Source organism: Acanthisitta chloris, unplaced genomic scaffold, assembly GCF_000695815.1.
Source record: "Acanthisitta chloris isolate BGI_N310 unplaced genomic scaffold, ASM69581v1 scaffold9649, whole genome shotgun sequence".
In the NCBI taxonomy this organism is placed as follows: domain Eukaryota; kingdom Metazoa; phylum Chordata; class Aves; order Passeriformes; family Acanthisittidae; genus Acanthisitta; species Acanthisitta chloris.
In genome coordinates this window covers 88,220-98,974 of record NW_008693230.1, presented here as the reverse complement: position 1 = coordinate 98,974, position 10,755 = coordinate 88,220, and the positions used below count along the sequence as shown (strand labels likewise).

The window sequence follows — 10,755 nt, the reverse complement described above, 5'->3', positions numbered from 1 at the left end:
TCACCCTCAATTATTGTAGGATTCTCTGGGCCGAGAAGAGGTGGTTGTAGACAGTGACATGAGGGAAGAGAGCAGGGAGCATCTCTGATTTCTATGTGCACTCTTGTTCACTGCTTTGTATGTGAGATAAAGGTTTATCCCACACTAGAAACTATCTCTTGGTGGAAGCATCTAGATCTGATGTGGTCCTGGGAAATGAAACACAGATCTTTACATAGGTGAACTGAGAGAGCCCACCTTCTCCTGTCAAATCATAACTTCCATGGGTAAAATACAGAAGAAAAGGAGTCCAAGAAAGCTGCTTTCCTTCCTGTATGTGGAGCTTTCTGAGATTCATTGGCAATAAATATATTGTGCAAATTGGCTTGCTTAATCCTGAGGCATTCTGCAAGATCTCAACTCTTGGTGGCAAAGGAGCAGAGTGACAGGTGAGCTTGCTCTGGGAATAGGATGTGAGAGTATTCAGAAACCATCCCAGGGCACACTGTTGGCCAAAAGACTGACCTGGAGTAAAGATATGTGTTGTCACTAAGAATGTGATTCAGCTGATGTCTGCACATGGGTATTTGCACATGGATAAGGATTTATTTTCCTGAGCTCATGCTATTATCAACAGAGGCTCAACTCAGCTGCCTGCACATAGAGTGCTGTTTGGGGTGGTCTGGCTACTCCAGGAGTTCAGGGTTGTTGGAGATCTGGAGTCCTATCTGACAAATCCATACGGATACCTTGGATGCTTGAGAGCATCTCAGATGTCACCATATATTGTGCATGCCACTGATTTGAGCCCTGGAGATCTTTCAGTGGAGTCTAGAGAGCCATTCAGTTGAGTTATCTACTTTAATGTGAGTGGACTTCAGCAGAGCTGAGCTCTGTTGCTAGCTTAGATATCTAGTCTACATGCAGGCATAAACATTTAGACACCTGCATTTAGGGTGGAATTTATATCCAGATCATAGACACCCAAACTTGGCTTACAATTGGCTGAGTTTTAGGGACTCTGCTTTTCATAAGGTAAATAGTTTGGTTTTTTTATATCCCTCCTTTTCCCACCTGTTCCCTCACCCCTTGATCCTGCTCCTATTACCAGACCTTCAATTGTTATGTTTAAATATTTTTTGTAGGCTCTCATGTAGTTATGGAATGTAACATATCAAGTGGCATAAATGGCTTGATTCCATTCTGGCAAGTTAATGATGAGGATGTTGATATCTTTGATAGCACCTACAGGGAACAGTTTTATGAGTAAGTATCCTTAATAATAATACTATCCTTATTAATAAGAAAGTTGATATTGATACTCAGTATCAACTGAGATCAAAAAAGATCTCAGCTGATCAGTTCACACTCATGCAGAAACATTGCCTTCTCCACCAACTGCCATCATCAGTGCAGAATATGGCTACAGAGTCAGGTTGCAGACTGCTGGTGAGATTATTTATTTAATTCATCTATCTCTGGCCTCCAGAAGGAATTTGTTTGACTTTGTCCCCAGGTTCCTTGAGGGGAAATTATTACTTTCATTAGAGATCTGTGTACATGGTTGTTTGCCCATAAATATTAGAGCCCCAGCTTATGCTTTCTAAGGCACAGCTAAGTCCATTATTCTTCAGAGCATGACATTTATTATCTTAACCAGCTTCACATAGCTGTTTATAGTCGTAATATCTTCAGCTTCTTCTGAAACCTGATTCTACTCTTAAATACCTCTTCCTGAAAAGCATTTAACATATTTCACTCAAAGCATTCCTCTGTTAAGATTTGTGGTTTGCTTGGAAGTGATCTCCATTTCTAATGGGATAATTTTCCCATGCCAGAGATGGAGATGTGCAAGAATACATCCTGTGCAAGTTCTAACAGGATTAATAATTCAAAGAAAATTATCCAGTATCAGAGAAAGTAATTGCAATATTAATGTTTTATTTAAAAAAATAATAGTGATTTCTCAGCAGTTGAATTTCTGGAGTTAACCATAGTGTAGGCATGGCCAACATAATGGACTTGAGGGTTACACCTAGGTGGTAAATCTTTCCTCTACTGGGAGGAAAGTTAAAACTGGCTCAAAGAATCCTGAACATGTTGCAAAATGATGTTTATATTGGCATACCATGACAGAAGTTGCTGGCAAGTATTTATCTAACAGAAACTGGTTCTTTAGGGTGCTCTTCAAAATGAGTTCTCTTCTCTGAGTACATCAGGTGACATCACTTTGGTATATAGAGTAGGATGCCAGTTTGCATATACCTTCCTTTTGCAGTCTCTCTCACCTTATTCTTGTAAATGTATGTTAGAGCAAGATGGTATTTAGCAGGATAACATACTGTATCTCCAAGTTTCTTATGGCAGTAGCTATCAGACATAAAAGTAATATGTTATGTAAATGCTAGGAAAATTTTGCTCACTATTAGGGTGGTCAGGAATAGTTTGCCCAGGGAGGTGGTGGAGTCACCATCCCTGGAAGTGTCTGGATCTGGCACTGGAGGATCTGGTTTAGGGTTTAGGGATTCCAGCAGATGTCAGGTTGAACTCAATGATCTTGGCGGTCTCTTCCAACCTTGATGGTTCTATGAGTCTATGATCACCATATTTGTTGTCGTTTCACACCACAGTTACCCAGTTTTGTGAATTTTGTTTATCATTTTTTCTCAAGTTGAGAAAATTGACTGTGGGCAGTGTGGGCTTGGGGAGTCTGTTAGAGTGGTTAGAGTGGTCTCCACTTCATCATCGGTATAAAAACTCCTGGAAGGTGATTTTTCTCTTGCCATTTTATTACTAGATGTTACTGGTTTGTAGTGTCCCTCATTCACACAGTCATTTAGGTTGCAAGGGACCTCTTGAGATTACATAGTACTACTACTGCTCAAGTAGTGTCAGGTAGAACAGGGTGCTCAAGGCTTTGTGCAGTTGGGTTTTGAGTATCTCCACAGGTGGAGACTTCATAACTCTGGGCAACCTGCTCTGGTGTTTGACAACTCTGACAGTCAAAAAGTATTCAGGTGGAATTTAGGATGGTAAAGTGTTTGTGCTCAGTGCCTCTTGTCCTGTCAGCAGACACTACTGAAAGGTGCCTGGCTCCTTCTTCACTCCTTCCCATCAGTTATTGACACACACTGATGAGCTCCATCTGCTGCCCCTGAACCTTCTCTTCTCCAGGTTGAGCAGTCCCTGCTCCCTTTATGGCAGATGCTCTATTTCCTCATCATTTTCACCTCCCTGCACAGGACTTGCTCCAGAAAATCAATACATCTCTTGTACTGGGGAGCTCAGAACTGGCCCCACTACTCCAGGTGTGGCCTCACCAGTGCTGAACAGAGGAGGATTGTTTCCCTTAGCCTGCTGGCAGTGTTTTTCTTATTGCAGTCCAAGATACCTGGGGTCTGAATATTCCTCCTCAGATGCAGGATTTGTATTTTACTTTGAACTTCATGAGGTGTCAGCCTGTTGCTCCAGCCTGTTTAAGCTTCTTCTGGATGGCAGCTGTTCTATCAGCCATCCCTTTGAGTTTTGTACCATCTGCAAAACTGCTCATGGTGCACTCTGTCCAACTCAGCAAAAAAACCCTCCAAAAACCTCCTGAAATAACCAAGAACTCAATATGTTCTGTGTTCATGAAGCTGTTTGTTATGGGGTATATTTACTGTGCTTCACTGACTACTTAGGTTTGTTGAGGTAAAACCCCAAATGTTCTTGTATTTATGGATAGATGAATCTATCTCATCTTAAGCACAGATAGTCAGTTTCCATACAGATGTTTTCTTTTTTACTCTTTTTTTCATGACAGAGAGGGGTTGCCCCATGGACTTGCTGTATCTGGAACAAAATTCAACATTTCAAAAGTGAAAGCAAAGGATTATGCTCACAAATTTTTCTGTCACTTCATATATGGTTCTCAACAATTTACAGCCTACATCAAATTGGAATGCCCAGGTAAGAGATCTCATCTTGATGAAATGGTGATCAATGACAGTTACTTCTTAACTGGTTTGACAATGCCAGAATGAAAGAAAATAGCACTTTTGATTTGCTTTGTTTTCTCTCATTCAGTATTTTAGGAAACATGAATGAGAGACTAATGTATTTGAAGCAAGTGGGAGATCTCAGTGGAATACTGTGCTTCATTTCACACACTTGTACTTAGAGAAGAATGTGGATCAGAGGATATTGTGTGTCTAGGAGGGCAGTGAAAGTGGCCACTTTAAAAGACCTGGGCAGAAGTCATAGCTAAGTCTGGAACAGAGTGTCAAAAGAACATGAGTGTATATGTGAACCTTTTGTTCAGTAACAAATCATGGGCTCAGATTGCTAGGAGAAAAAAACCAAACCTGTATAGTAGGAAAAAAATCTAGCAATGATGATAGTGATGTAATGAAATAGATTTCTTTAAAAGGTTATAGACTTTCCATTACTGATGCATGTGCTGTGTAACCACCTTCTAGATAGGCTCATGCATGTTGATTGAGAGTGTCCTCCCACTTGTTGGAGACCCCAGTGCTCAGAGACAAGGATAAGTTTGACCTATATTTCTGGCAAGCATGAAATTTTGGTTTAATAGATAAATGTAGAGGTAAAATCAGCTTTGAAAACTCAAATAGAAGGCTGAAGAAATGAATTATTTTTATTTAAAAACAGCAAATCACCAGGTGTTCTAAGTAGCCATTTGTTTTTGAATCTAGCTGCAGAAGGGTCTCTGGTGAGCTTGTTTTGATTTGGCTTGGTCAGCTTGGAGCCAATCCCATAGCAAATGTTACTCCCAAACTTATCTGGCCACATTGTAAACAAATCATTGCCTGAAGGTGAATCTGAGCCTCATTTGTCACCTTGTTAAGGTAGTTTTTTCTCTGAAAGCTAACAGGTGGTTTGGTAAATAACAATATTTGAAGAAAGCATACATGAAAATATTTCAGGCCTATTCATTGATTCATTCCTTTTTAAAAAGCAAAATATTTTAATGACTAAACAGTTTGGCATGTCTCTTGTCTTTCCCTGGTTCCAGTTTATAATTGAGCTTTGTTTATTTGTTTTCTTTCTTGTTCCATGCTGCTGCAGCTCGAAACATTCAGGGTTACTTAATTGGAGGAGGAGTTTCCTCGGTATTTTTAGTGTTTATTGCTCTCTTTCTCTACAAGATCTTCAAAATTGATATTGTGCTTTGGTATCGGGACTTGTGCCAACCCTTCTTGGGCAAAAAAGGTATGTTTGTGTAACAGTGCTAAGTGTTGTACTGAGCTTCCACCTTCCCTTGCAAAGCAGTGAGTTAACCTCATGGGGTGTGGTCTTGGTCTTCCTTAGGATTTTTGAAAGGGTAATATGTTTTTAGGATGTTTAGAATTAGTTTGGATAACAAAAGCATCTACAGAATCAAAAATCAGCAACTTTCCAGGAATCCAGTATGAGCATTCCTCTCCCTGAAGACCCACGTCAGTGGTTTGCCTGCTATTGTGACAGCAGTTTTTCAGATTTCTGTTCATTACTGTTCTTACAAAAAGCAGTAATACAGTGGAATTCTTGGGGTTTTTATATTTTTCCATAGATGATCCAGGAAAATAGGACTTTGTTTTGTTTTCTATTTGAAGGCTCTTCTGATTATTTTACTTTCTGTAAATTTAATTTTCTTGGCATTCAGCAAAATTGTTGATAGGGCTGCTATCCATGAGAGTATGCTGAAGTACTGGTCTTCTCCAAACACCTGAGAGCAGGTACATGCCTAGGCAAACAGAAAATATCTTCTAGGAGTATTGAGATTTTTTGAAGTCTTTTAAATTTGGTCTTTCTGAAAGGTTTGTTTCAAATTTTCTAATACAGAATGACAGAATAATCAGAGTTGAAAGGAACCCTTGAGGATCATCTAATCCAACTCCTGGTCCTATATAGGACATCCCAGACAATCACACCCTGTGCCTGAGAGTGTTGTCCAAATGCCTCTGGAGCTCTGTCAGCCTTGGGGCTGTGCCCACTGCCCTGGGAGCTGTTCAGTGCCCAAACACCTCTGGGGGAAGAACTATTTGCTAATATCCAGACTAAACCTCCCCTGATTCATAGTATAATACAATTTGCCACTTCCTTTGTTTTTGTTGTTGTGTCTAAGTGGTTGCTGTGTTTTGAAACCCCAGTTTACAAAGCAGCCTATGAGTTGTATGGCAGCTGGAATTTTAAGTCTCAGTTGTACTCCTGGATCTGTTGTTTTCCAGATATTTCAGTGATAATGTTTTTGATTTAGAGTTCAAAAAAGAATATTCAAACTTAGCTAATTTCGCAGGTCTCTACTGCATATTTGGATTCAGCATCCTGAATTCTAGAAGGTCTGATCCTACAAGTGTTGCAGGCTTGGTATATTTAGACATGCTTAGGTAATAGTAGGATTAGGACCTAAAATAATGCTTCAAGTGTGAAAAAAGAGTTTAGAGATTTTTTTTTTGTTTGTTTGCTTGCTTTTGTATCTTTAGAATCCATTTTTATATAAATCCTGTTGTTCACTCCTTAGTTTCAGATGAGAAGATCTATGATGCTTATGTTCTGTATCCAAAGAACAGAGAGAACTGCTCATATTCATCGGATATTTTTGCTCTGAAGATACTACCAGAGGTCTTAGAAAGACAGTGTGGATATAACCTCTTCATATTTGGGAGGGATGATTTACCAGGAGAAGGTAAGCTGTCTGCAGACAAGTTAGACTTGAGTTTTCTCACTGACCTGCAAATCATTTGAGGAACAGACAATCAATCACATGGGATTCTAAATGTCTCTTACCATGAAATGGACTGTGATTTTCTTATTCACTTTGATGGAGAATAAGATATACAGCACTGGGGGCTCCCATCAAATCTGTTTATCCCAGCCTTTCCCTTAGGATTATTTAGCTTTCCCATTCTTTTCAGTGTCTAGCTAGCCTAGACATCTGGAGATGGAATGATGCTGAGGAGAAGAGGAGTTGAAATTGTGGTTGTGAATGATGACTTATGGCAGGAAACATGGAAAAGTAGGTCTCATGAGTGGTGTGAAGGAAGCCTGTTGCTTTGAGGTGCCATTAGACAGGATGATGTCGCTGCTGTTTCATTTTTATTTGCTCTGAGAATTGCTGTCAAACCAGCAGGATGCAATGAACGGTATAATGGATGCTTAGACAGTGAAGGTGGGAAAAAGAAAAGAATGCAAAGCAACACCAAGTTGTCAGGAATGATCAGCTGTATCAAGGGCTAGTTATCTCTCCTAAAAATTCTTAGCAAGCCTTGCCTTCCTTGCAAGGCTTTAAAATCGTTGTGGAGGTTTTCTCTTGTGCATATGTGCAACAGATTTAAATGTCTAGCATCTGACACTGAGAATTGCAAAGTCTGTCCCACCAACTAATTATGTCAGGTGAAATGGTGAAAGTTTCTGAATCCTTCCTGGTCATATGACTTAAAAAAGATAATTGTGAGAGTGAATAAATTTGCACATTAGGCCTAAACCAGAAGATTTTATTTAAAAACCATTTGGTTTGAATGAACTTACATGAGGTGGTTCATGGATCACTCCTTTTTTTTTTTTTTTAATGTTTGAAGGATTTTTGGTAGTGGTTTGAGAAAAATGGGTTCCCTAAGAAGTAGAATCTAAAGTGCTGCTTTACTTTTTCCAGCTTGAAAAAAATGCAGTAGTCTGTTCTTGGGGTTAAGCCCCATGACTTTTGTGTGGTATTTACCATATTTTACTGTTTCACAGAATCACGAAATCGGTTAGGTTGGAAGGGACCACAATGGGTCATCTGGTCCAGCCTCTCCACTTAAGCAGGGCCACCCTAGAGCACATGGCTCAGGATTGTGTCCAGATGGTTCTGGGATATCTCCAGTGAAGGAGAATCCACGACCCCTCTGGGCAACCTGTTCACCTCACAGGAAAGCTGTTCTTCCTCATGTTCAGGTGGGCATCAGCTTCTGCCCATAGCCTCTTGTTTTATTGGGTTGCAGCACTGAGCCAATGTGCTCCTGAGGACTGTGTCCAGCTCCAGACTGTGTGGGTGAGGGATTTAAGCCCAGGCTGGTTGGTTCAAGCACTGCACTGGAAAATCCCTGAGCATTGCAGAGTATAAAGTGATGTTTTTTCAAAGCTATCCAAGAATCAATTTTCTTCCTGGCTAAGCTCATCAGTAACCATCTGTCCCATTGCAAAGCTGCACAGGAACACAGGTTATCTGGGGAATTTGAACAGGCTGGTAGTAGTTTTCTAGTATGAAGCGTGGCCTCACCAGGGCTGAGCAGAGAGGCAGGATCAGCTCCCTGACCTGCTGGCAATGCTCTTCTTAATGCATCCCAGTAAACTAAGTTTGAGACTTAATTGTCTGAAATGCCATTGAAGGGAGGATTCTTTCCTTTGTCTTTGACTTACATGTAACAAAAACTGTTAAGCATATCAGAACAGGCTATTTCAGGTAAATGGTCCTGTGGACCTTCTGGAACTTTTGTTTTTTTTGCATGTGCACCTATGATCATAATAAAATGGCATTAGCAAGATAAGTTGTAGATAGTTGGTAGCTCTTCTCTGTTCATTCAGAGCAAGAATATAGGCATGCAGTGTGATGGGGTCAGATTGTGTTGCACTGGCCCAATCTCCACAGTTGGCTAACCCAAGTTAACTGCTTGCATTCTCATATCCTGTCCCTATTTCTGATGTGAAGTGTGTTGGCTTAACTATCAAACAGTGAACAAACCAGCTGCAGCACTCTAGTAACAAAGAGTAGAAACATGCAACCTTCATTTTGCACAACCTTTTTTCTCTACAGCCTCAATCAGTGTTGCTGATGAAAAAATCCGCCAAAGTAGAAGAGTGATACTTGTTTTAGTCCCAGAGCCCTCCTGTTACAGTGTTCTGGAAGATGTGTCTGAGAAGCAGCTAGCCATGCACAACGCTCTTATCCAAGATGGTGTTAAAGTCATTCTCATTGAACTTGAAAAAATCCAAGATTATGCAAACATGCCAGAATCCATCAAATATATTAAGCAGAAGCATGGGGCTATCCGATGGAAAGGAGACTTCTCACAAAGGTCTCACTCAGCAGGGACCAGATTCTGGAAGAAAGTGCGCTACCAGATGCCATCCAGAAAAAGTGGATCTTCCCCGGGATTGCGTTTGTTACCAAAAGACTTGAGTTTGCCTTAAGTAACAAAAGAGAAAAGACACTTCATGACTAATTCAGTCCACACAGTTGGTGATGGATTGACTGAAGGTCAAGTGGGTCTGTTTTGTGCAGACGATCTTACCCAGATTTTCTGGATTGAAGGTACTCTAGCTTCATCTACAGATGTGAATTGTTTTTATTTTTGCTTGGATCAACGGAACACCTTGAAATAGCAGCAGCAGTACATGTAGGAAGTTTCCGAGTCTTTTTCCAAGGATCACACTGTGATTTGGTGGAATTTATTTGGTATTAAAAATGGAAGGGCAAAAAGAAATATCAAAAAAAACCTCAAACAGAAAACTTGGAGTTTTTGCAATGCAACTTTGAATATGAAGGGAATTATATTAATTATAGCTGTGATATCATGTAATGGGCATGATTGATGTCAGTAAATGTGTTTGTTTCATTTTTTTTCAATGAAATGACACAAAACTTTTCTTTGTTACAAGTTTGTTATTTGCCTTGTTCAGTTTGCTGAAAGGTAAATCCCCGTGTTGCTGCATCAGCGTGTTATCATCAAAGAGAAAAGGTAAGAGACAATCCCAACCCCCCAAAAAGTGCTGTTGAACTTGACAATGCATAAATACTCTTCCCTGATCTGTTTCACAATTTAAAGAACAGTGTCAATTTTAGTCACTCGTTGCAGGCAGACAGCGTAAAAATACCTTTGTAATGCTGTATTGAGTCAAAAAATTCTCAAGAGGTTTTTTTTTTCCCAGTTGAGGCTTAATATATTACCCAAGTAGAACAGTTGGCTAAGGATACAATGTCTCTCATGGAGGATGCAGGATGATTGATTTAATCTACCTTACCTTAAGGACCAGCTCAAGGGTCTTCAGGGGACCAATTTCCCATGGGTTGCTGGTGCTGAAGGAGACCAGATCTTTCCTCCTGTTCCTAGCCAGGTTGCTGGCTCTAGCATTTGTCAGCTCTGAAAGCTGAAACTGGCTGAACAGACTAATGTGGCAGAAAGAATTCTTTTCCTTGGGATAGTTCTCTCCCAGATTAATGAATTTGCCTGGCTCCCAAAGAGTTCTGAGTGCAGTTGGAGAAGAAAAGGGGTGGTGAGACCATGCATTTCATTTGTTTTTAGAAAACACACCTAAAAAAGCATTGCTGCTCAAGTGACTCCTTGAAGTAAGAGAGAGAGAGAGAGAGATGCCCTGTGTTATCCCCTGCAGCTGCTGACTTTTGTCTTTTCCCTCTGCCCTGATGAAATAAGGAGTCTGAGGTGACTGTGTATTGGAGGCTGCAGTCACAGCTTTCCAAACAGCTGTTTGGGAAAGGAAATTGCTAAAACTTAGTGTATATGTTGAATCTTTTCTCTTTCATTGCATGCACAGTATATTGTATACAGTATTGTGTATGCCCCAGCTGTTAACTCTGAAGTTACGTTTGACTTATGTGTAGGCAGTGACATCGTTTGTACTGATCAATTTGTTTTTCAGGACAGGGAATTTATTTGATTGACTTAAAAAAATTGTCAGACCTCTTTCATGCTGCTTAAAGCTATGAATTTTATGGAAACAGGAGATGAGGGACAAATTCCTGTGCTTTCCAGTCTGTCCTTGAAAGTAACATTTTAAAGTTATGAGATCTTGTTGTAT

The 10,755-nt window shown here is 40.1% G+C and overlaps 1 protein-coding gene across 1 annotated transcript in view; it reads left to right on the top strand.

The window, feature by feature from the left end:
• LOC103810120 (interleukin-1 receptor type 1-like) overlaps window positions 1-9,129 on the top strand; it is an 18,026-nt gene extending 8,897 nt beyond the window's left edge. Inside the window, exons 7-11 of the mRNA XM_009083009.1 lie at window positions 1,125-1,245; window positions 3,782-3,927; window positions 5,047-5,190; window positions 6,482-6,646; window positions 8,753-9,129. Of these exons, the coding sequence (XP_009081257.1) occupies window positions 1,125-1,245; window positions 3,782-3,927; window positions 5,047-5,190; window positions 6,482-6,646; window positions 8,753-9,129 (953 nt within the window). The remainder of the gene's footprint in view (window positions 1-1,124; window positions 1,246-3,781; window positions 3,928-5,046; window positions 5,191-6,481; window positions 6,647-8,752) is intronic.
• The last annotated feature ends 1,626 nt before the right edge of the window (window positions 9,130-10,755 follow it).